The following is a 26,824-nucleotide window of genomic DNA, read 5'->3' as shown; positions in this document are numbered from 1 at the left end:
TAAGCACATCAAAGAGTAAATTCCACTATGCATACAAAAATCGATTTATACACGTTAATCTGCACGCATGCATGCACGCGCGCATACACACACAAACACACACACACATATATTAATATATGGGTAGATCACAGTCAGAGTTAAGTGAATAAGAGGATACAGTAGATATAATTTTTTTCCTGCCAGAATCATGCTACCTAGTTTCATCAACGACCAATATGTGGCACCACTAGTATCTTGTTGCTATGGTAACTATGGTAACTATCTAATTCTCAATAAGGCAACAAATTGTTACAACTCACTCACTAATGTCTCAGGAGGTCCAGGAGGAGCTGCTTAGTGATCAAAAGTGTTGTATGATGATAGTGATGAAGATCTTGAGAATATTTTGTCTTACTGTTTGACCATAAATACACCTGCACTCTTAGATTTATTTACTGTAAGGCAAAAGTCTACTTTCTCCAATTATACAGGAAGAAGTTTTATCCTCACACAGGTTTAGTGGGTGGCAAGATATACTCAACTCTATTACAGTACAGTATCTCCTAAAATTTGAAAAGTAACATACGTATTGGCAGTCAAAATAATTTTAATCTCTAAATACATAGCATTTGTATATACAGTACAGTACAGGTACTGTATTATAACCAATATATAAACCAAAGTACTGTATTTAGCAATTCAATCAAATACTGATTTTAGAAGCAAAATTCTAGATATCACTTTGTCAAATCACTGTCTTTGTGAGGTAGCAGACTCTGGCTCTGATCCATTCATATATATGAATATCTGTATGTACAGTATATAGCTAGACACAAACACAAAAAGACACATGGATAAGCAGACAAGAAAACAAGTCTTATGTACACACACACACATACACACATGCATTTAAGTGCACACATGTACACACATGTTGAAACACACACATTTCAATGAATTTCAAAATCACACAAATCTCACACAAAAGTCATCCCATACTGAGCCTTCTATGATATGATCTTTCATAATGCACTCCTCAGTTTCTTCTTTCATTAGGTATACTGTAATTATACGTTTCACTGGAGAACAGATCCAGTTGACTGACATACTCGATATATTCTCATTAACCCTTATCTTCTTTGACTTATGTTAACAAACTGATACTGTGTCTGGGTAGATTTGCCGTACTTTTTTCATGTTTGTTGACAATTGTGATGATTTGTTGTAAACTGTAGAGTTTTGGAAAATGGTACAGTACTCAAGGTGTTTAAAAAATTTCTTTTGCAAAAATACTATCATCAAAATTGCAACACTGTGTGAGAAAGATTAAGTTTTATTGATAAAGACATGATAATTATAATGGTCAACAAGTTAGTGGACTCCTGTTGTCACATTAGTTCAATATGTTACGATACCCAGGGAGGAAATGATCATCCAACACACACCATTTGTTTAATAGAGCTTAATGGGGAAAGAGGGGAGGTGGTAGAGGCAGAAGATATGTAGGGGACAGTAAGAGGGAGAGATGCTTAGCTGCGCGATGTACATATCTGAATTCTATTGTGCTTCAACTGGATAGCATTTAAGTGGATAAATAAATGGAAAAGCTCCAGATTGAGAAGACTGAAGAGGGAAAAATATTAAGGAGGAAAATAGAGTTGACAGTTAAGGGACTTTGCTGTAATGTCATGCCATATGAGAGAAGCTGCAAATAGTACGGGGTACAGTTAAGAGCTCAGGTATATAGAATTGCTAAAGGTGGTGAAGTTGAGCTTACCAAAAAAAGTAAACTGCTATTTATGAAAAATTTTCTTCAGCTATGGGTAGCTGATGTATGCACTGGGAATAAATAAAGATGTAACAATGTAATATTCCTTATATTTTTTTAATACAAGAAAATTTACACTACATTTTTGCAAAACACCATGGGGACAGATGCATTCTTAAAAATGTCTACTCCATATACACGTGATTATTTTCCTCAAATACTTTTAAGAAACCAACAATCATTTAATATATAGTAGCCAACTCATTGTTCTTCAAAACAGATTAAATTATTCCCATGCAATAATCTTACTCAGATATTAATGAAGTAATCTCTCAATAAACCCAAACTGACTAACCTTCACAACCACTGTGTGTCTGTCTGAAAATTTAAACTGATTATCACACATATGTTTAACATGTAGATCTGAAACCTGTAATCAAATTCATCATAAATACACAGTTTTAACTCAGGGGGTCCACCCTGAAGCACAACCTGTAAAATAAACCATATATATTTATAGGGCTTAAGACTTATCCCACCACATCTTCCTTACAGTGCTTTGTTTACCTGTGTTAGGTCTGAGGGTTGAGATTGGCTGCGTGGTGGGGATGGCCTAAGGGCATCTGGGTCCAAGTCTGGTGTGAGGGGCATGGAGGGACATTGTCTGGTGGTAACCCCTACACCCCCTCGTCCTGGCCCGCTGCTAGCTCCAAGGGCGCCACTCACTTCCCGAAAGTCAAGACCCTGATGTGTGGAGCCATCACTCGAATGACCTAACAAGTCCTCTACCCTGTAAACACATTACATTATAGCAGTACAGTGTATCTGAAAATATTAGATAATCACTTCCAAAAATAACAGAGAGAGAGATAGTAGGTTATTTTGGCATGTCTTCTGGTGCAGTATCTATCTAGGTCATTGCAATAAAAGATCGCTGAAATTGAGATAAATAAAATATTGCCTGTCAAATACTATCCTTAAAATAACTTAAAAAAGTAATACACTAATTCATAATGTAAGTGCTGTTGGCAACTAAAAATTCAGGCTGGGGTTGATATCATGTAAACAGCAGACCCTTGTTATTTTTCGATTCTTCACTTTACTTTTATACCTCTTCACCACTGATTGGCTTGTTAGCCACTTGGGCGATCGGTCAGGTCTCTGTTACTTTTCTTTTTCTTTTATTGTTTTCTTTATTTTACAGCATACCAAATTACCATTTTTCTTTACTGCATGGTCCAACCTCTTTATTAAATGATATAAGCCAGCCAAGAAAAATTTAATATTTTTAAATGGACAACCACATTCACGAACTGATGACGAGGAAAGTTTCCCACCTGTCTCACTAGGTGACGGCAACAGCCTGTCACTCAAAGCCAATCACATTCAATTGCTCTTGTACACTCAAGCGCTCTGCTGTGTGGACACTTGCTCTGCCCCTTCATAACTTTCAATGACATACAACAGTTGCCAGTTCCTATCAATACCTCATATGCTTCTTCTACCACTCCAAGCACCATGAAATTTCATAAGGCTTTTTCCACCGATGAAAAAATCAAGATATTGAATCAACTTGCGCTGAGGCTGTCTAGCAGTGGGTGTGGTCAGGCAAGATAAACATCAAAGAAATTATTTAGTATTTTTGGGGGCTCCAATCCCATCCCCTATATTTTCTATCAAAATACTGTACGTACTGTATATACTGAAAAATTGCATTTTTATGTTTTATAGTAATTCTCTGTCCCACTCTTGTGATATAATGAGGGTCTATTGTATATCATTACCCTGTACGAACCTGCCTCCAACCCCAGCTAAGTTAAAGGAAGTAGATGGAATGGTCAAAAGATTTGGGTAAATGATGAAAATGGACATACTGTATGCTGATGGAATAAAGAAAGCATGAATGAAGTAAATTGAAGAAGACAGGGAAGTAGAATAAAATATGGAACAAATGGAAAGGTAATATAATTTAAAGGGGGAAAGGTTAGTGTTCAAGAACTAGAATGGTATGGAAAAACTATACACAACCACCCAGCTAAATAAATGGAGGTATGATATTAGATACTGATAAATAGTTAGACAAGAGTTATAGGTAAGATAATGATGAACGGTCAATCAATCATCAAGAAAGATTTAAGAAAGATGCCTGACTGGGGAAAATATGGAATACAAATCAAAGTACCACCTACTATACATAATTCTTCTCTGATTAAATTATGGTATGGTATTTTGCATTCAACATAAGATACAAATAAAATGGGGCTTGTTTATCAATAAAGTAGTCTTCATGAAATTACCACATGGCTATATTCCTAAGTTTTTCTATTAAGTCAGTTTGCTGTATGATTGTTTATAACACTCATCAAATGGAGAGCTTACTGTGGTCGTGTGATCTCAAGAGAACAGTAGTGATGTCGTGAGTGGTGGGGGGTTTCATCATGTAAGGATGCTGCTCGCCGGAACACCCTCCCCTCTCGACCACTCCCTCCTCGAGAGCCATTAACTCCTCCACGACGACTCTCAGGACTCTGTAGGAGGAAAAGTATATATATAATTACAGTACTAAATTCTATTATACAATTTGCAGTTGATTCAAGAACTTTCAAATTTCAAGTCTAATACTTTTAGCATCCAAATTCTTAGTTCTCATCCTGCTCAGTATTTCATCTTCATTTCTTGTTCCAAACCACGGGGCTGACATCATCATTTAAAATCAATTTCTATTACATGGTACAAGTCTTATTACAAGTACAGTATAGTAGCTGCCTCAGCTTCATATTTGTATCTTTATCATTTCTACAATGTCCATATGAAAACCAGACTCGCACACGCCCGACAGCCCACACCCACTCACACACTCACACAGAAATAAGAACCAAAACAAGTCCTTGCCTGATCAGAGTCCATCTGGGACGGTGAGACTGAAGTATGTTGATGCTGTTGATGTTGTTGTTGTTGTTGTAGAAGAGCGAGGATGTGAGCAATGTCTGACGTGACACGCATCTCCAAGTGCTGCATTTGTCTGGTGGGAGGAGTTTTACAAAAGATTAATAAATTATTATGAACAACAGTTACATTAAAAATAGTAAATTCCTAGTCTCAGTACACAGGTTGGTTTTGATGACAGTAACTCAGATTGAAGGGCTGCAGGTATATGATGTACCTCAACTTTTAAATGAAAGGGTCATCTGAATAATTTCTTATGCATTATAAATGAAAAAAATGAACAATAAAAATGACATTATGACTTTTTACTTTTAAATTTATAGCCTTTTCTTTTATAAAACTGTCATTTAATTGAGAGGAATATTTGATAAGAGCAAAATAACATGCAGGTAACATGGATTAACAAATATATTGCAAAAGTACTTCTATTGTTCTTGATGTGCTAAGGTGTCAGTCTAATTCTATCTGTCATACCTGCTAAATTGGTCCATTCTAATGTATAGGCGAAGGACATCATCTTTAAAGTCATCATCATCATCATCATCATCATCATCCTCATCCCCTGTGTAAACAAAGATGACCATGCTCTCAACCAAACAGAAAAAAGACACAAGGATACAGACATGTGAGGGAAACAAACACAAGACAAGTACCTGGCACACACAAGGTGGTCTGCAACACAAAACTCTAATTTATATTTGAAAAAATAAAAGTGTTTTCCAACATCATGCACAGAGTACAGTACTCCAAAATAACTTCTGATTATTTTTGTGATGATCTAAATACATGATATCTAAGTAATGAAAAAAAAAGTGCAAAAAGGGAAAAAGTGATAATATATATGACAGAGCTATAGAGAAATGGGGTACCTTTAGTCCAAGGGTAAATCCAGTTAATGTGGTGTCTTGTAGGGCAAAGAGAACACAGTAGATCAAAAGGTCTCTGTGAGAGAATTTAGCTTTGGGAAGTGATCTACTCAGAAGATAATAGCATGGTTAAAAACATTGCTATAGGACAATCCATCACAATGAGCACAACTGAATCACTAGGTATTGTAGAAAATAGTATCACATGAGGAAAATCTCTTAGTTTTCTGAGTTACCACTGTGATGTAGTGACAGGTCATTGTAAAAAGAAGTTTAGTTGTTGGAGAGTCTGCTGCTGAGGGAGGAAGTGCCAGTAAGATAAGAGCTCTCTGAAACAGGAGTACCATTGTGGGAGGAACTGTGGCTGTGGGAAGGGTTATCATTGGAACAGATTCCACCATCATCAAACCCCATCACTATAAAAGCTGTCTCTCTGGAAGAACTTGTTCCTGTGGGAGTGGCTGGCGGTGTGGGAGGAACTGTTGTAGTAGAAGAACCTATCATAACAGAGAGATATGTCCCTATGGGAGGACCATTAACTCAGAAGAAACTGTCATTTTAAAAGCTGTCCTTAATAGAAATCCCTAGTGTGTGGGAGGATGGTGCTGTCACTGGGAAGAGCTGTCACTTTAAGTGGAACTGTTAGCCTAGGCACACATTGAGATGCAGGCAAACAAGAGATACAGTGCAGGCAGTGCAGTTTTTTGCGTCTAGTTATTTCAAGTCAGAGACCGCACACTAGAATGCAGGGCAACACAGAGCATGCACAGGCCTGTGTTGAGTTGCGTGGCATAGTGAGTGAAACACAGGTTTTGCTCGACACGTGGATTTGTCTCGCGAGCTCGCCATGAATCTACCATGCAGCAAGACAGACTGCTGGTCAATGTGCACACCACACCTATTTTACATTCTGCTGTGCTGCCCTGCTCTGTGTATACCCTGCTCTGCACTGTCTTGTGTCTCAATGTGCACGTAGCCTTACTGTAGGAAAAGCTGTCACTTGGGAAGTGGGTATGACAACTCTGGAAAAAATCAAATAAAAATTTGTCACACCCCAGAAGGTGAAATAAAATAAAATTATGTCTCTGAAGAAGGACTATTTCCTACAAACACTGAGGTAACATCCAGTAAATAGTATCTACACGAATAAGTGAATAGGAAAAGCCCCATATCTTGCCCAAGATTTCTTGATAATTAGAATAAACTCATGGATATCCATATGAAATAATGACTCATTTATAGAAAAGTAACATGCAATAATAATACAGTACTGTATACAGTACTAACCAAACAAAATCTTCACATGGATATTTACATATTGAAACTTTTCTTACACCAGTTCACTGTACAGGTATTATGATTGCATGAATTAAATTCTTAAAAATATATAATTTATACTGTCAAGAGTGTTGGTGGATGTGATGAATTTTGATCTCATAAGGGCATGAGATGAGGGTGTAGTTGAAGCAAGCTATTGTACTGATGCAAGTGCAAAATCCACATAAAAAAACATAAACAAAAAAAAATACATCCAAACCTCAGCCACTATCTAGATCATGTCACAGAAATTAACACAAAAAAGAACCACAACCAGATGCAGGAGAACCTAAGTGACTGTCAGCCACTACCTGGTGAGAGCATCTAGGCGCTGGTTGACCTCTGTAACCTCGTGGGCCTGAGTGTGGGCGGTACTAGGATGCCTCTCGACGGGTAAGGTCAGGCTGGCGTAACGGGAATGGAGTCGTCTCTCGGGACTGGCACTACCTGCAACTACCAGGCCATACGAGGTCATTCAGGGAAAAGAGGAGTTTAAAAGAACAGTACTGGGTCTCAGGTGTGCCATGTCATCAGGTTCCACAAAAGGTCATACCGTACAGTACTGGGTACAAGAAGATGGTATACTAGCTGAGGATCTATTGTCAACTGGATCTAACTTTAAGGTATATAAGCTTTAATACTCAAGTCTTAAGGGAGCTTAGGAAGCTTATAATTTGGATGAATTAAACTAAATATTTTAAGGACAGAAATAGAAGGTTTAAACAATAAATGACTGATGACTCAAAAGTGTATAACTAATATTCAGCGAAAACAAAAACTGTTACAATAATGATTATGTAATCAGAGTCATGACTGACAGTGATAAAAGATAAGAAAAGTCTGTAAGACAAGATTTAAGGTTTCTGAAGAAAGTTCTTAGGATTAAGAATGATGCCACTATTGAAGGTGCTGGACATTGTAACAAAATATGAATGTTGAATCACTGACTGATCTTCTGGGAAAATATTAATTTATGTTGTTTCTTACTATGGGGAATCTGTCATCCTTTACTCAGTAGCTATAGAAATTATAGTGAGAATTTCCAAACTAAAAACTCTTTTCTAGAATACTGTATGATACTGTACAGGTTTACATTAGTCACTGGTGAATAGGACCAGTCTTGTGACTGCTGCATTTGAAAAGTTATGAAAATTATTCTTGAGAGGTAAGTAGAAGGTTGGCATATGTCATATCTAAAGGCATTCATTCACTTAAACAGCTCAGTTTTCGCTAGACTTCTTGATATTTATACAATGAAGCACTGCCGGTTAACATTAAAATCATTTCGCTTCTCCCGAGACAGGATTTTATTTGTTCAGAAAAATCTTCAGATAATGCCTCAGAAATATTGGTCAAGATACTAAATAAACCCTTTTGTACTTGTAGCTTCATGTCCTATTATTCAGATCATATAATATTGTACTCTACCCCATGTACAGTGTTTAAAGGGGCTGATGTAAGAGAAAAATGGAGAGCCTGTGGAACAAAAACTGAAATGGGTGGAGGCAAGGGGGATCACAGGGTTGAAATGGTGACAGCAACAAAAAATGGGGACGATTTGGATTCTGGTAGGAGGGGAAACAAAACATGAAGTGGTGGAAGATTTTTGTAAAGGGGACAACATTTTCTTGGGGAAGGAGCTGGTAGTAGGGAAGGAGCTGGTGCTAGAGGAGCTGGTAGTAGGGAAGGAGCTGGTACTAGAGGAGGAGCTGGTACTAGAGGAGGAGCTGGTGCTAGAGGAGGAGCTGGTACTAGGGAAGGAGCTGGTAGTAGGGAAGGAGCTGGTAGTAGGGAAGGAGCTGGTACTAGGGAAGGAGCTGGTACCAGAGGAGGAGTACTGGTACTAGGGAAGGAGCTGGTACTAGAGGAGGAGTGCTACAGGAGGAGCTGGTACTAGGGGAGGAGCTGGTACTAGAGGAGGAGCTAGGGAAGTGGAGGTGTGGGAGGAGGAGCTGAAGAGCTGGGAAGGAGCTGGTACTAGAGGAGGAGCTGTGGTACTAGTAGGAGGGAGCTGGTACTAGAGGAGGAGCTGGCTAGAAGGGAGGAGCTGAGGCAACTAGAGGAGGAGCTGGAGGAGGAGCTGTGGTGCTAGAGGAGGAGCTGGTACTAGGAGGAGCTGGTACTAGAGGGAGGAGCTGGTGCCAGGAGGAGCTGGTACTAGAGGGAGGAGCTGGCATTAGAGGGAGGGGAGCTGAGTACTAGGGAAGCAGGGTACTAGAGGAGGAGCAAGCGGTGCTAGAGGAGTGAGCTGGTACTAGAGGAGGAGCTGGTGCTAGAGGAGGAGCAGGCAGAGGAGGAGCTGGGTGATTAGAGGAGGAGCTGGTGCTGGAGTGCTAGAGGAGAGCTGGTACTAGAGAGGAGCTGGTTACTAGAGGGAGGAGCTGGTACTAGAGGAGGGAGCTGGTACTAGAGGAGGAGCTGGCACGCAGAGGAGGAGAGGGAGGAGCTGGTGCTGGTAGGAGCTGGTGAGTTCAGAGGAGGGGAGCTGGTGCTAGAGGGAGGAGCTGGTGCTAGAAGGAGGAGCTGGTGCTAGAGGAGGAGCTAGAGGAGGAGTTGGTACTAGAGGAGAGGAGGGAGCTGGAACAGAGGAGGAGCTAGAGGAGGAGCCAAAGTAGAGGAGGAGTAGAGGAGGAGCTGGTAGGGAAGGAGTTGGTGCTAGAGGAGGAGTTGTGTTAGAGGAGGAGCTGCGCAGGAGGAGGAGCTGGTGAGGAGGAAAGCGGTGCTGGTACTAGAGGAGGAGCTGGTACTAGAGGAGGGAATTAGACTAGAGGGGAGGAGCTGGTACTAGAGGAGGAGTTGGTACTAGAGGAGGAGCTGTACTAGAGGGAGGAGCTGGCTAGAGGAGGAGCTGGTACTAGAGGAGGAGGTTGGTACTAGAGGGAGGAGCTGGAACAGAGGAGGGAGTTGGTACTAGAGGAGGAGCTGGTACTAGAGGAGGAGCTATACTAGAGGAGGAGTGGAAGCAGAGGAGCTGGTACTAGAGGAGGAGCTGGTACTAGGAGGGGAGGAGCTGGTACTAGAGGAGGAGCTGGCACTAGAGGAGGAGCTGGTACTAGAGGAGGAGCTGAGCTGGCTAGAGGAGGAGCTGGTGCTAGGAGGAGAGCTGGTATTAGAGGAGGAGCTGGTACTAGTATTAGAGGAGGAGCTGGTACTAGAGAGAAGGAGCTGGTACTAGAGAGGAGTTGGTGAGCTGTACAGAGGAGAGTTTCAAAGTAGAGAGGAGGAGCTGGTACTAGAGGAGGAGCTGGTGCTAGAGGAGTGAGTAAAAGCAGAGGAGGAGCTGGAAGCAGAGAGGAGGCAAAGTAGAGGAGGAGCTGGTAGAGGAGGAGCTGTGCTAGAGGAGGAGCTGCTAGGGAGGAGGAGCTGGTACAGAGGAGGAGTTGGCACTAGAGGAGGAGCTGGAGGAGCTAGAGGAGTGAGCTGGTACTAGAGGAGGAGTTGGAAAGAGAGAGCTGGTACTGGAGGAGGAGCCTGTGACTCAAAGCAGAGGAGGAGCTGAAGTAGAGGAGGAGCTGGTACTAGAGGAGGAGCTGGTGCACTAGAGGAGGAGCTGGTACTAGAGGAGGAGCTGGTACTAGAGGAGGAGCTGGTGCTAGGAGGAGGAGCTGGAAAGCAGAGGAGGAGCAGCAGAGGAGGAGCTCGTGCTAGAGGAGGAGCTGGTGCTGGAGGAGGGCTGGTACTAGAGGGAGGGAGCTGGTGCCAGAGGGAGGAGCTGGTGCTAGAGGAGGAGCTGGTACTAGAGGAGGAGCTGTGCTAGAGGAGTGAGCTGGTACTAGAGGAGGAGCTGGAGGAAGCAGAGGAGGAGCTGGTGCTAGAGGAGGAGCTCGTGCTGCTAGGAGGGAGCTGGTGCTAGAGGAGGAGCTGGTACTAGGAGGAGCTGGTGCTAGAGGAGGAGCTGGTGCTAGAGGAGGAGCTGGTGCTAGAGGAGGAGTTGGCATGGGAGGGAGGGAGCTGGTGCTAGAGGAGCTGGGCAGAGGAGGAGCTGGTGCTAGAGGAGTGATTGTGGTGCTAGAGGAGGAGCTGGTACTAGAGGAGGAGCTGTACTAGAGGAGGAGCTGGTACTAGAGGGAGGAGGTACTAGAGGAGGAGCTGGTAAGTAGAGGAGGAGCTGGTGCTAGAGGAGGAGCTGGTGCTAGAGGAGTGAGCTGGTGCTAGAGGAGGAGCTGTAAGTAGGAGCTTGCATTAGAGAGGAGCTTGGTGCTAGAGGAGGAGCTGGTGCTAGAGGAGGAGTTGGTGCTAGAGGGGAGGAGCTGGTGCTAGAGGAGGAGCTGGTGCTAGAGGAGGCTGGTGCTATAGAGGGAGGAGCTGGTGGAGGGGCTGGTGCTGCTAGAGGAGCTCGTGCTGCAGAAGAGGAGTTGGTACTAGAGGAGGGAGCTGGCACCATAGGGAGAGGAGCTGATACCATAGAAGGAGACCTGGCAACCATGGGAGAGGGAGTTGGCACCATTAGAGATGAGCTGGCACCATGGGAGAGGAGCTGATACTATAGAAGGAGAGCTGGCACCATGGGAGAGGAGCTGATACCATAGAAGGAGACCTGGCACCATGGGAGAGGAGTTGGCACCATGAGAGATGAGCTGGCACCATGGGAGAGGAGCTGATACCATAGAAGGAGAGCTGGCACCATGGGAGAGGAGTTGGCACCATGAGAGATGAGCTGGTACCTTGGGAGAGGAGCTGATACCATAGAAGGAGAGCTGGCACCATGGGAGAGGAGTTGGCACCATGAGAGATGAGCTGGCACCATGGGAGAGGAGTTAGCAATATGGGAGAGGAGTCAGCACCATGGCAGAGGAACTAGCACTAGGAATTAGGAGTCATCATGGGAAAGTTAGCAAGAGGGGGGGAGCGAGCCCTGAGGAGTTAGCATGGGGGAAGGAGTTTAAGGACTTACTAGGGGCAGCATTTGTGAGGAGTGGGACATCCTCTTTTCCATGGGGCCCCGGAGAGGTACATCTGGACGCTGACCTTGATTCTCGTCCTCCAACACCCAACGCCGAGGTCATACTTGAGAGGGCTCCTGAGGGACATAAGACCTCATTGTGGGCGTGGGGGGGTGAGGGAGTAGGAGAGCGGTCTGGGGAATAGCTTAGTATGTGATAAGGGACTTTTTTCAAACCCTATGCAAAAAAGGGTGTGTTGGAAATTTTGATAATGATAGACTGATTTAATGGAGTACTACAAGGGGCTATTATCAACTTGGATACTAAAGCAACAAATAAGGTACTACTGTACTTGCCTTGGGAGATTAAGTTAACAGGTCCAACTGTAACTCATGTTTGAACATTTTTTCATTTACAGAAATCAGTCTTCAATTTTTCGAAGGCTTGATATTAGGTTGATTATTGATTTAAGAACATTCCAGACCTGTGCTTAACTGTATCTGATAAATATCATGTTCAAAATTAAGTGATCTATAATAAAAATTTCATCATAGTACAGTATATAAAAATAATGCTGGGATTTTAAAAATATGATTACTGTATGGGAGTATGTTAAGACACGTAGCCAGAGGCAGGCTTCCACAGGCAGCAGCCTATCACTTTTATGTTGTGCCTTCCTTCACCCTTGTTATTGAACAGTAACAATAGCATGATAGTTGGATTGGCTCAGCCACTGCTATCCAGAGATGATTCCAACTAAACTGATCCATTCATGATCAAGGACTTCCTCTCTATGGACACACTTAATTTTCTTTGCACACTTCAACTAAACTCTTATGACATTCTTTTTAATGCCCAAAAGAAGCAATACATCAATGAGAGTAAAGTAGTAGTATACATGTAGTAATAAATACTTTTTTAAGTGTTCTAATGATAAGTAAACACATCATGAATGTAAAAATTTGAATCAATCTCCCAGGTATAGCTGTCATGTCTAAGATGACTTTGAGCTCATCCACTGCAATGTAGCAGTTTCATGATGCATCTGCTTAATTTAATGTCTCATGCATCATCACTTTGCCTGCAGTACCATGCATCATGCACTGAGTTAAGCTCTTCTCTTTTTGTTAATACTATTTGTTAATAGGAATTTTCAGGTCTACAGAAGACAGATTAGAGAATAATTTTAAGGAAGAGGAGTTAAGGAAAAAGGCATGAAACAATCTAATCAGAACATTGAAACACAAGGAATTTCATTCAACTCTGGCTGGTATCTAAACACCTAAATTTTTATACTGTACAAAATTTTTCAAAATACTGTATTAGAGTAATAAAAGCTTAATGTAAGCTTATACAAAGCCTATTATTACAGAGATGTCTCAACCAGCTGGAGAAGAATGGTAGGTTTCTAACAGAAACAAATCAAAGGTGAAGGCAGAGATGGTAGTGTTGGTGGTGGTACTGGTTATTGAGCACTACAAGGATAATACTGTCGCTTGTCTCTTTCATCGTGTAATTGACTAAACGTTGAGTAGTGATGCTTACAGTGCAACATCCAATGCCGCACCACAACTAAAACATCAAGTAATGCATTGGCATCCCTTACAAACTTAAAGCAGCAAACATCATGCCAAAAGTTTTTTTTCACTTTTTGACAGAAGTAAACTTGAACTGAATGCTAAAGTCAAGGTGGCAATTGTTAACAAAGCATTTATAGTCACTAGACATTAGCATACACCATATAACTTTTCCTCACAAAAATTAAAGTTACTTAATTTAGTACATAATGCCAAAAATTACTGTTACATAATCTGCTGTGATTCATAAAGTTAAACTATCAATTAATGTATTACATATACTGTATATCACCAAATATTTTCCCCAGGCTAATGTGTCAGCCTCCATTTTCTAAATGTGTTCAGTAAAATACACAATAAACCAAACAGTTTCTAACAAACATAGTATCTTTTGAATGGCTTTTTATTCTTTAAGAGACAATGCAGTTTTGCTGAACCCCACAACAATGTACCAAAAATACAAACACTTAACTTCATTTTCATTACTTTTAAATAAGTTAGGATGTTAGTGACAGCACAAAGATGGCTGAAATGTTAACTAATAATCCCGAACATTTAAAAACATTAAATATAAAGGGAGGATTTTGTTGTTGATTGTACACTCCATACAATACTGTACTATCATCTGATCAGTGATAAGAGACCCTAACCCTTTATATAATGGACATATTGCAGCTGATTATGATTATCAATTTCCCAGTACTGTATAAAGAATGGAATTAAACTCTTCTGACACATGGCAACACTTAATAACAGTTCATGTGGTTAAGACATAAGACATTTAACATTAACACTGCCACATATGTCTCTTTCAAAATTACCTGTACTGTACTGCACTGAGAGTCTTTCATAATTTACTACTGTACTTGGCAGAAAATTTTAACCAAAATATTACATTGTAAATTTGAACCAAAACACTCAGCTTCAAAATTACTTAATAATAGAGAAAAATTACACTCTGAACAAGAAAACACAAGACCAATATATGTATCTTTCAGATGAAGTTGGTTTTATTCATTCTATAGACAAGGTAAGGGGAAGGGTGAAATATATATAATTTGTAGACCAATATTACTGATGTTCTTCAATACCACAAATATGTCACTTATACTTAATATACTGTACCATCTAATAAATATTTACTGTGTACCGGTAACTTTTAAGTTTATTTAGTCTATGTTTGTTCTCAGGGAATAAGCCATAAACAAATGCTCTTAGATAAAAAAAATAAATAAATATATAAAAACTATTTGGAGGACTTGAGTAAAGCGTCCCGGCAAAAAAAGTTCCTCGCATTATAAATACTGCACAGCAAAATCTATCAACCAACCACATGCTGAAATATAAGTTGACACACACTATAACATCGTCAACACAAGTCCTTTCATTACCTCAATGTCTTAAAATGTATCACCTAATTCATATTACTGAATCTGTATGTGCAGATATTCTCTCTACAATTGCCAATATCATTTCCATGACAATTCTGAAACATCCCAATATATACAGTATGTTAACATGCACCCTTTATAATACAGTAGGTACAATACACAAAATACTGTTTCCATCAAAAAGGGTAAAAAAGTCTGTAGCGTAAAATATTTAATAGAACCATGCATTCATATCTCTGACGAGTACTGTATATCGTACCTGAGAGTTTTAAAAAGAGGAGATTCAGAAAAACAACAGAAATATAATAACAAAGAGATATATCAAATACTGTACTGCAGGTTACTGTGGAAACAACCAAGCAAGTTCATCAACCCACTAATAAGCAAGTTCATCAACCCACTGATAAGCAAGTTCATCAACCCACTAATAAGCAAGTTCATCAACCCACTAATAAGCAAGTTCATCAACCCACTAATAAGCAAGTTCATCAACCCACTAATAAGCAAGTTCATCAACCCACTAATAAGCATGTTCATCAACCCACTAAGATGGATCATCAACCCACACAGTGCTGCTCAGACTGAATTCTCAATACTACAGAAAAACACACAGTGAGAAGTGTTACTACCAAAATACTTGAGTTTTTCCAGCAAAAAATGCACACATAAAAATTATGGTGTTACTGTTGATGTTGACTGTGGTGGTGGTGGTGGTGGTGGTGGTGGTGGTGGTGGTGGTAGTAGTGGTGGTGGTGGGAGGGGAAGGTGGGGGGGGCAACACTACTAGATAATACAAAACAAATAAAGTGTAGATAAGTGTATTAAAACACCAAAATTCTATGTAAGACTTCATTATAGAGGAATTCTATAAAACTATCTCAAGTTTTTCTTGGGGGTAAGATATACATTATATGCTTGCTATAATTTACTTAGAAAGTTAGGAAAGAAATATTTACAAGGGAACTAAAAATGTTGGTTTGAAAGATTCATATTACTTGGGGCATAACACCCCAAAAAATTCTACAGGTCATGAATGCATTTGAAAATACTAAAAATTTGATATACGCACATACAAGCCATATAAAAGGGTAACTCCAAAAAATTGTAAGATACATTAACTACAATTTTATGACTAAAAAAAATTGAAGTATTAGCACAAGACATCATTGCAGGGAGACTATAAACAAAAATATCAAAATTACTGGGTACAGCAAATACCTTTGGGACAATGCCTTACCCGATCTACTCTCCGATCTATGCACCTTACCCTCCACTCTGTGCAGGCGGAGGTCAGTAAAGCTACGTTTGAGCTGGGTAAGGACCCCTACGGACGAAAATACACACATGTTGTTAGTCCCCAGCTACGGACATAGTACTTAAAATATTAAGGGGTCGTGTGTGGATTAACTGATTGTTTGTGTGTTAGTATGCATGAACTAATATTTTTTGCTGGGATTCCATTTCTCTCTGCTTTAATTTAGTTAATATACAAAGTCAACCTTTTGGTTAGGCTTTATGCTAAAAAAAATTAAAACAAAATAATTTAAGTGAATTTTACAGATCTTGGTTTTTTATTGAAAAATACACACACATACACCTGCATGCACATATGTTTTAACATTTAAAACAACCACACACATGCATGTATGCACAAATATACAGACAAAATGTATGCCAACACACACACACACATACATACATTTAGATAAGCATACGGGCATATATACATTAAACATACCAAGTTAAACACACACACTAACACACAGTCTACATACAAAACACTCGAGAATCACCCATACACACAAAAATCCTGACATGTATACACACATGTATGCAAACACACATATGCAATAATTTATTGCATGTATGTATAATTTTCACACACACACACACTCACATCACACACAATATTACTTTTATGTTTATACTCATATGCATGACACATGAGTATGCCCCCACACAGAACACTCACTCAATCTCGCACGCACGCACACGCACGCACACACACGCACGCACACACACATGCACACACACACACACTTTCAGAGATGTATTCCATTTCTGTGCAACAGTAATGACAATTATTTTAACCAATGTAAATATGATGCACCCCAGAATCATCAAATTTATCTGATGATGTTCATTTTATATTTTTCTGCTTTTCAAAAAGTTATTTCTAATAAAATACTAAAACTAAATAAAACTTAAGCCTTAATCATCTGGTAGGCCGAGGCCTATATATGGATATTCTTCATAAGTTACAGGTCATCTACTTATGACCTATGAGAATTCTAACTGTACCCTTCAGTGAGGACATATCTAATGACTGGTTATATTAACTAGGGGGTGCAATGGCCAAGTGGATGCAGTGCTTGCCTCCTGTCCTAAGGGTCATTTGTTCATACCGAGGGCAGCCCCACTCCATTAGGGAAGTGAAGGTTATTGAATGCACAGCCAACCACATTGACTCCTTGGGCACTGATGACTTAGTATACAGCGTACTATAACTGCACTGCCCTTAATGGGTCATCAGGACTTTGGGACCCAATTTCACAATACTGTACCAGGGTGAACAAGGTGAAATAAAGAAAAATGGCCTCTGAGGTACTCTCGCACACCCACCCATCCTTTAAATCTTAAAAAGGTAAGCAAGAACTCCACATGCTTCCATGTTGTGTGCTGTAATGCTCGTGTACTTTGCCTTGCACAGGATATGATGGGGTGGCCAAATAAACTAGCCCCCATGCTACACTGACTAGTTATGGTCTAGACTTAACCCATAGTTGGCAAATAAGGGGTTTGGGAAAGTGACCATGAGATACATATACATTAGTACCTAAAGTTCTATGTGCATATACAGTACAGCTCAATGTTAAAAATTAAGTACAGGGTGTAGGCTGTACTTAAAAAAACGTGACAATTATTATACTTTCTCTCTCTTATAGGATAATATCCTATTCCTTTATTCTTTGTTAAATACTTTACATAAGAATGTACAGTACATGCAACAGTATGTGAATAAACAGGAGACGACATGTTTACATCGATCTTGGTCACTTCCACTAGTAAGGTCAAAATAGTACATTATCATCTCTCTCTCTTTTCTTCTTTTTGATATTCTCCCTGTATCATCTTCTATTTCTTCTTACTTTCTTTTCTTCTTCTTCTTCATAACTCTTCTTCTTCTTACTATTTCTTCTTCTTCATACTCTTTCTTTTTCTTCTTCTTCATACTCCTTCTTCCTGTCTTCTAATTCTAACTTTTTTGCACACCCTTCTTATCCTCCTTCTTCATACTTTCATCTTATTATCTTTTTTCTTCATCTTTCTCTTTTGCAAGGCTGTATCACTAATCCTTTATTTTTTATTCAATACAGCAAGCCCTCGAAGATTCGGACCCGGTAAATCCAGATTTCGGGAGATTTGGACAAAATTTAGGGGTTCTGGGGGCTGAGAGGCCTCTCTAAGAAACATTCCCAAAACAGAGCAAAGATCATCTTAGGCCTGTGTAACTCGGATGTCAGCGAGCGGGATACAGGTGCCCGAGGGGGGAAACATGGGGAGAGTGAGTTAGCAACACCTGCTACAGTAAATGGTACAGAACAAAGGCAGGTCATCCTGTATCATCATATCATCATTTGGCCTGCCTGTATCAGAAGCCCAAGATGACATCTGCTAGTGAGTACAGTATAGTGATGCATAGTGCATACAGTACAGTATAGTATACAGTACTGTATTTTGTCTATTTATAATATATTGTGCATGTACAGTAGTGTCTACAAAAATAAATACAGCTCTAAGTCTGTCCAACTGCAGTCCGATGTGGAAACATTCACCAATACCCGGAAAAAATCCAGGGATGTTAAATTTTTTCCAGGGATAAGAAAACTTGTCTCAATATCCGGAAATTCTTAAACCTGGAAATACTCTGCCCCAATTATTCTGGCTCAAGGGGAGATTATTGTACCTTTACAGTACTGTACTTACTTAAGGGAGCTCATGTTAAAGCATATAACTTGTGAATAAACAGGAATGAACAGCTCTAGTTTATGACTATCTTAGTTAATGCCACTTATGGGTATCAGTACAGGATAAGGTGTCATCATTATCCTAATTTAGTATATTTTTTTCCTTGTCTTCCATGGTTAGTTTGTAAAAAACTTTGAAGGAAAGTATTCTTTAGTTTTTCAAGTAAGAAACTGCATAAGTATGGCATAAAAATTACCATTACACTAAAAAAATTGACACTAACACAAGACACTGTGTTAAGTTGGCTGCTGTGAATCCAGGTATCCCTTGAGATACGAATTTCCTAAATTGAGAGCACTATTATGATAAATTAAAGCTTTCCTCGCTTACAAGAATTTGGGTCCAGGCAAAAATTGAAATTTCGTGCACCGAGAGTCAGCTTACGCGGTCATCTTGGAGAGAGATGTGCAGACATATTCTCGCTCACTGTCACTGACCATAATCCCCTTCTTCCCACATCTCACACAAGCCCATGCCCTTCCATCCGCTATTTGTTGTGTGTGTGTGAAGTAATCTCCCTTTATCCATGTGTATTTGTGTCTTCCTTTTGTCACAACTTTCGTAATGGCATCGAAGCATTCTGATGAATCTTCAACTACCCGTACTACGTCGAAGAAACGATGAAAGGTTGTGACTCTCGAGACAAAGCTGGAGGTAATTAAGCGTCACGAACGCGGTGATGGCCCTGCCAAGATTGGAAAAGATCTTGGTCTGGCTGCTTCTGCTGTGGCCACAGTTTACAAGCATGCTGAGGGGATCAAACAAGCAGCTGGACAACAGTGATGTGGTGGACAACCCTCCTCAGCCCACCCTTGCTCAACCCCTTGTGGTGGTGAGCCCATACTGCCTCCCAGCCCAGACTACCCTTCCATATGGTAATGTACCAAAGTTAAACAGTATTTTATTATTTGCTTTCATGCATTTGGTAATAAATTAGATAAGTTGTGTACTATTATCATTAGTTAGGTAGGGTTTGTTCTAGTTTGTGAACCATTTTCATGCTTTTGGGATATGATATTGGAGTATTTGTGTCATTGGGAACCTAACCCTATTTTCCCATATGTTTGTCTATTCACAATATGAAAATTCACTTTTTTTTTATTAACCTAACCCATTTGTATCTAGAGGGAAACATGTACAGTTTAACCCAGGGTTTATTTTGTTTTATTTGAATAATTTATCCCCATACAGTACTTTCATAGATACTTATATTACAGTGCATAGTGTATAATAAAAAAAAATATGATGGCAAAGGAAATTGTAAAATCTTCAAAATATAGAATATTATCAATTTTTTTTAAATAAATAATTATTTTACAGGAAATTAACATTCTAGATTAATTAATTTCCTTTAATTTGGTAAAATGAAAAGAAAAGGTGTTTCTGTCTTATTTACAATGTATCATATCAATAAATGTATTAATACTTTTGACCGATAGTGATAGTGTACAAGGGTGTGGCTGCTTCCCCAAGACCCTGAAAGTGTTAAATGATGACTATTGCCAGGACAGTAGAAAGCCAGAACACATAACATGAAGGGTGAAAAACTGTAAGCAAATTGATTTACAGAACCAAGATTAAAGAGGATCTGTGTGGTAAATGATAACTACAGTAATACAGTAGGCCATTGATGAAGATATACAAGGTGTAAACAAGGTGAACAACTTGATCGACCTGATCCAGAGAACATCCCACCGGGCTGAGCTAGAAATCTTCTAGGAACTGCAGATACTCGAAACTGGATACCGTGGTTCATTAAACACTTATATAAAAAGTGAAACATGGGTACAGTGCTCAAAACTGCGGTTGTGACTTTTGGTTGGTGAAGAATTACAGTACCTGTACTGTATTCCCTTTCCTAGCTCTAAATCATATGTTTGCTGCTATCCTTTGATCCCCATATTCTTGATACCCTGATGAATTATGGATTTATTCCCAAAACTTCAAATAGTGAAGTCACACCAGACACTTGAGGTATGTGAACAAGTAAAGGAGTTTAAGCTTTTTCAGTATGAGGATACACGTGTGTGTGTGTGTGTGTGTGTGTGTGTGTGTGTGTGTGTGTGTGTGAGTGAGAGAGAAGCATAACACCAGGACAAGGGATACAATGTTCTGAGTCTAAGCATGGCAGCTATATTACTGCCAAATAAATGGGATGGTCAGCCACTTATATATACTGTATATGTATATATATATATACAGTATATCCACTCAGAACGTCAATATACTGGGTAGAGGAGGTGATGGTAAAGGGATGACCAAGGCAGACGTGGTCTTTGGAGGTCTTTGGGGATAAAGTACCAAACCATGTAGTCTCAATAAGTTCTCAGGTATGCAATTCATAGATGCAGGTACATGGAAAAATTATCAGCTTAAGGAATGGGGATATGGTAACCCATTGGTTGCAGAGGGAGCATAGTGATTAGAGTAGAGTGAGAACTGGAGCTGGGATTAAGGGAAGACACTGGGGGTATATGAAAGGGCACAAGAAATGACAAAAGAAGGGGTTGGGAGTGATGAGGAAATGATTTATCACTGAAATGAGCAGAACAAGGGGTATGGGGTTAAGGGTCACTCCTACCAAGAAGAACTGCTTACCATAACCTGGGGATATGTCCGCTGACCCAGCCGCTGAGGTAAGGAATTAACTTTGGTTTAGACCAAAACTTTATAGACCTAGTATGTAAATCATATTAATCACCAGGATAAAGTTGACAAAATTGCTGATCACTGGCAGGTATTATAACTTAAACACTTTACTGACATTCTTTCAATTAGTAAATGTTTCACATAACGAAGATGTGAGTTTTTAACGAGTGTGAGCTCTTAATAATATGTCAACTCAACATATTTTACATATAAATATTTCACAATATAAGACCATATTATCCTGGCTATAATGAAAGTGTTAAACAACACATAAGTTCCTTATGAACCACAATATTTTGAGTGATGTATTCACTCAAAAAAAGCATAGGTATGTATCCAAGTTAAGTCAAACTTACCTTGACTGCTAGTTTCTTAAACTTATAATTGTGATGGTACTGTAAATGATTTTGAGAAAAAAAAATGAGAACACAAAATTACCACTAATTTAGGGATACTGTACAGTACTATGCACCCTTAATGTAAACCTCTTAATATCTTCCTCTGCGTGTCTCTCTCACTTGAAGAAAAAACAATAAAGAAATAAATACAAAGGCTGAAAAAATATAAATAAAAAATGTCAGATTTTCATTCCATTGATGAGGTAAGGTCTGGTTATATAAAAGAGGGATGTTTTCTGGTGTATCACACCTACTAATACATCAGTACAGTACAGATATAACCAGCCATCTGACAAAAAAAACCAAGAAGTCTTTATTTGTAAAATTTAAGAGAGAAATAAAACTGAATCATAGATCAGATCAGTACTACCTACCATAAAAACAATTGATATACCGGTATACCTCTGGCAGTTTGGTTCTCCAAGTTTATTCCCAATTTACTTACCAGTTATAGAGTTAAGAGTTCCTGATCGTTGTTTATGTTCAAAGTTGAGATTGTGAGACGATACATCTTGCCTCGCCTTGTCTGGAGAGAACTGTTGAATACAACCCCTTGAGACCAAGTGTTTGTCCTCCCTGTAATGTGAAAACAAAATTCTCATACATCACAAACTTTAATAAGGAAAGTTGGGAGTGGAAACTTTTATCACATCTTGAACTTTCTTTTGAGTAAAGTTCCAAAGAAAAAAGTTAATACCATTTTGCCTTATTGATATGACAAAGGTATAAAATCCTCAATCATGTCTCCAATCTGTAATTCATTAATAAGAATTTATGTTACTACTCATAAATTTGTACTTCATAATTAACTCTCTAATGTACACTCGCTCAAAAGAGTATCTTTATGATATTGTGTCAGATAATATGGCACAACGGATGAAGGATTTTGACAACCCTACTGAGACAACAGGAGTCGCAGTGTTTATTTTGAAATTTATCGTACCTCACCAAACATATTTTTTGGGGGGAGTAAGCGTATATATTAAAAAATCATACATAATTAACTCACACAAAGGTAAAACAGGTGGGCAATACATACCTCAACACTGCTTTTTACAATTTGACAATGTCCCTTATACAACTTTTAAAACATGCATTCCTCAATTTATAATAAAATGTATTTTCGATATTTTAATTTAAAAATACCTGTAATACAAAATTCCCATATATTCTTTGAACAATTATAATTATTTTTTTAATTTTACAGTATCTTTAAAATTGTACTGTATTTACCTAAAGATAATGAACCTCATATAGCCGGTGCATGCCCAGTACTTGCCAACAGTGTGTAACAGAGACGTGACCCATCGCCCAAGCGGCTAACGAGCCAATCAGTGGTGAAGAGGATAAAAGTAAAAGTATATATATGTTCCATTTAGCTTGACTGGGTAGCACATATCATAAAAACAGTGTTTACAAGCCAATAGAATCTTTTGAATCCAGTTCCACCCTTCAACAGAATGCTCCTAATTTCTTGGCATTTTCAAGCAATATACATTTTAGTGATGTTTGGGAAAACAACCAATAAGTGATATGTGTAGCAGTAAGAGACACTGTGAAGTCATCACCTTCGATGTGAAGTTGAAGGTGGCTGTCAGTGTACTGTCAACTGTGGCAACTATTAAACAAATCACAGTTTTGCTTTTCATTAAATTGTTGCCAATTGCATTCAATTTTTATGCATGTAAATATTCAAGGTGTGTTGGAAAGCTTCATTTTATTACATGCTGGAGAAGGCTTTTTTACAAGGAACATATCTCTTGCCTCATAATGGTAATTAATGGAGAAATGCAAACTGATGTATGATACCGTTTTCAGGAATATAAACATATCATAAATCGAGGAATACCTGTATACATGTTGTGAGAGGCACCTTACTTAGCATTCTTGGTTCTTATTCCTTTAATGATTGCTCAAGCATATAAGACACATAATTCTGTACACTTCCCTACTATTATATAAATTCTCTCTCAATTTTCTAATCATAGTCAATCTCATAGTACGAGCAGCAAAACTTATTCGCCGACCACATACTAATTACCAATGAGAATTCACATACATTATCAAGTACACATGTAAATAAATCATTCCATATCTTTAAGAATTAATTTAAAACTCATACAAATAGTTAATCTGTTTAACATTTTTGGGATCTAAATTCAAATTTATTTCACTCACTTTCAAAATTTTCCTGCATCAGAAGATTCATTTTGAAAAGCAAATCAAGAGGGCTCACAACACAGTATTGGCTACATTTGAGCTTATCATTAGTCTTGCAAGCAGTGCAATATACTATACACTGAGTTGGCCTAATGTCCTAAGCAGACAACAGAGTTACCTCATGGTACATTTCATACAAGAATGGCACAGAGCAATACAGTACTACCCTAATACAGTACACATTTAATACAAGATGATTATGCTTCGTCAATTTACTTTTTTCTTATTGGCTACCAATCCGTTGAGATAAATCAGCAATAATGACAACTAATCTCACCTGTAATGATGGCATCATGGATATCTTCTCTTCTTTTCGAGTGAAATATACACAACAATGAAGGAATACTATTTAGAAACAATATTTCAACTGGTAATAAAGAATCTTCAAGCCTTTTAAGTCAGATATATACTGGTATATTTTTTAAATAATTTTCACCACTTATCAGCTATTTGGACAGTTGATCTATCCAGTGTTAGGGAAACTTATGATGTTTGGTAGTTCACACTGGTGTGTCTGGGCCAAGCAGGATTCGAACCCTTGATACATTGGTGAGAGATACGCTCGTTACCACTATACCACCAACATCCAGTAGTGAAAACATACACTTGTCAGCACTTTTGTATACAGTTGAATGAGAGAATAACCTAGTTGATGCAGTATCATCAATAAGGCATGTTGTAAATCAAGCTAGTACTGTAGATTAATACAATCAAAAATCAACTTGTCAATAACAGACTTACATTTAATATAACCAAGCTTCATTTGCACAGTTAAACAGGTATGGTCCATTAGATGACAGTCAGTAACAAGAGAAGATATCAAAAGGTTGCATCACACAGTTCTTAAGTTACAAGAAGTTACCAAAACATCCACGTTCCTCATGCTTCACATTCAACTCCCAAAAACTAATAAATGTTGTTTTGGTAGATAATCAGAAATACAGTATCCTTTTATACAAGACTCACATAGTACAAGTACAACTAAAGCACAGTAAAGTTTAAAGGTGGTCTACGACTTACTGTTTGTGCAAAATATCTGCACTGGATTGAAATTGATCCTCCTCAGGACTGTCAGAAGGAAGCACATGTATTATGAACTCTGTATTGTAATGTGAGTGGGTGGCCAAAATAAAGTAGGTAGATTTCATATAAAAAAAAAAATTACATGCTTTAAAATTTTAAAATATTCTGTAACATGAAAATTTGAGCTTTATATCTATGGTTTGCTTGGGCCAAGAAAAAGCAAGTAAATGTATTCAGCAAAAGAATTTCATAAATGTTAAGAATTAATTTGTTTTATTGTGTCTAATACTGTATATAAAACAACACACTTGCTCTTTCCAACAGTGAACAGGAACTAAGCAGCAACAATGAAATGAAAGGGACACGGTCTTTTGCGTAACCCTCGAAAATAATTACACAAAAGTGCACAAAATAAAAAATAAATAAAAATTTGCAAACCATTCAAAAGGACAACTTCTAAACACCACAATGAACATTAAAATACATAAATTATAACAAAATGTCAGTAATTTAATATTGTAGTAAACAGTCAAACCTTCCATGAAAATCAAAGCCAATTTTTTCTTAATACTGCACTGTAATTCTTAAGTAGTCATAGCTTTGGTACTTCTATAACACACACACACACACACACACACACACACACGACATTTTCAAGTTCCCGGTATGTGTATGTATTAAGATATCCCTGAATTACTTTTGGAGTTTTGAATATAAATGAAGTAAGATTTGGTAACTGGAGTTGCAAATGATGGGAGTGAATCTTAAAATCACACATTATAATCAAAGGGTGAGTACTATAGATGGTTCACAATATATACCTCTTTTATTTTACATGACAGAACCACTTATCTTTATGTGTTAGATACAACAGCAAGTTACTTCCCAACCATATTTGGATCCACCAGTTCTAAGAGAGAAGGATGTTTGAGTGGCATGATGTTACCATTAAAAGCAGAAAGGCAGAAAGTTTTTGGTTCCTGGCAACATCAAATTCCTTCCAAGACCTGTTTCTTCATGAACTGATGGATCCAAATTAAGTTGGAAAGGTAACAATAACTGCAGTACAATTCTTCACGCTATCAAAGGGTGGCTCTGTTAAGTGAGCTTATATCACAAGCCATCCACAAAGTCTTATGACCATAAAGCACATTTATTTATCCGTAGTCATAAATTTTTATTTTGAATCACTTAAAATTGATTTTTAATTAAATAATGGCATTTCAATTTATATATCCAGCTTTACAATGCTGCCTTTTGTTGTAGTCAGACTATTAAACAGAGTGGCTATCAGCATCCTCCTCATTCTTAAGTACAGGTACTGTCTGAAGGCCTAACAAAACCACTCATAACTTTGCTGAGGAATGTATGTAAAATTATTGGTACATACTTTCACTAAATTATTAAAACATGTAAAAAGATTGATTTTCTTAGAAAGTGTGTGAGTACGTATACACAATGACAAACATAGAATTACAGAGGTAGAAAGTAACAGAAATAAAGGCATTGTACAGTATACTGAATGTGAAAACCATTAAAAACATTCCAATATCAATCTGACTTCTATACACTAAGCTTTGCAAAATGAATTTACTTCTGTGATAATAAGAGACCTTCATTCTTGTCAGCATGAACAGTCTCGCCTATAAATGCATACATATGTCTATCGAGTTTGTCATAGCCAAGTTTAAATGGATAACATTTCTCTTTAGCAGGTAGCTCAAACTGTAATTGATGCCTAATATAATTTTAAGTACAAAAAGGAAGTAAATCTT

General features: G+C 38.5%; 1 protein-coding gene across 17 annotated transcripts in view; it reads right to left on the bottom strand.

Moving 5' to 3' along the window:
* Positions 1–26,824, bottom strand: part of LOC121871006 (potassium voltage-gated channel unc-103-like) — a 113,934-nt gene that overhangs the window by 33,246 nt on the left and 53,864 nt on the right. For 7 of the 17 annotated variants that reach the window (XM_042373050.1, XM_042373049.1, XM_042373052.1 and 4 more), the window contains exons 13-20: positions 22,252–22,382; positions 21,358–21,390; positions 15,968–16,054; positions 11,774–11,899; positions 7,191–7,332; positions 4,643–4,772; positions 4,130–4,278; positions 2,318–2,540 (exon numbers count right to left, since the gene is read on the bottom strand). In XM_042373050.1, the coding sequence (XP_042228984.1) occupies positions 2,318–2,540; positions 4,130–4,278; positions 4,643–4,772; positions 7,191–7,332; positions 11,774–11,899; positions 15,968–16,054; positions 21,358–21,390; positions 22,252–22,382 (1,021 nt within the window). Of the gene's footprint in view, positions 1–2,317; positions 2,541–4,129; positions 4,279–4,642; positions 4,773–5,170; positions 5,259–7,190; positions 7,333–11,773; positions 11,900–15,967; positions 16,055–21,357; positions 21,391–22,251; positions 22,383–26,824 lie in introns of those variants that run through there. The other 10 variants (XM_042373055.1, XM_042373056.1, XM_042373053.1 and 7 more) reach the window with 10 other exon arrangements.

The sequence above is a fragment of the Homarus americanus genome, unplaced genomic scaffold, assembly GCF_018991925.1.
Source record: "Homarus americanus isolate GMGI-L3 unplaced genomic scaffold, GMGI_Hamer_2.0 scaffold52512, whole genome shotgun sequence".
In the NCBI taxonomy this organism is placed as follows: domain Eukaryota; kingdom Metazoa; phylum Arthropoda; class Malacostraca; order Decapoda; family Nephropidae; genus Homarus; species Homarus americanus.
The sequence above is the reverse complement of the archived record's forward strand: the minus strand, read 5'-3'. Positions and strand labels throughout refer to the sequence as shown.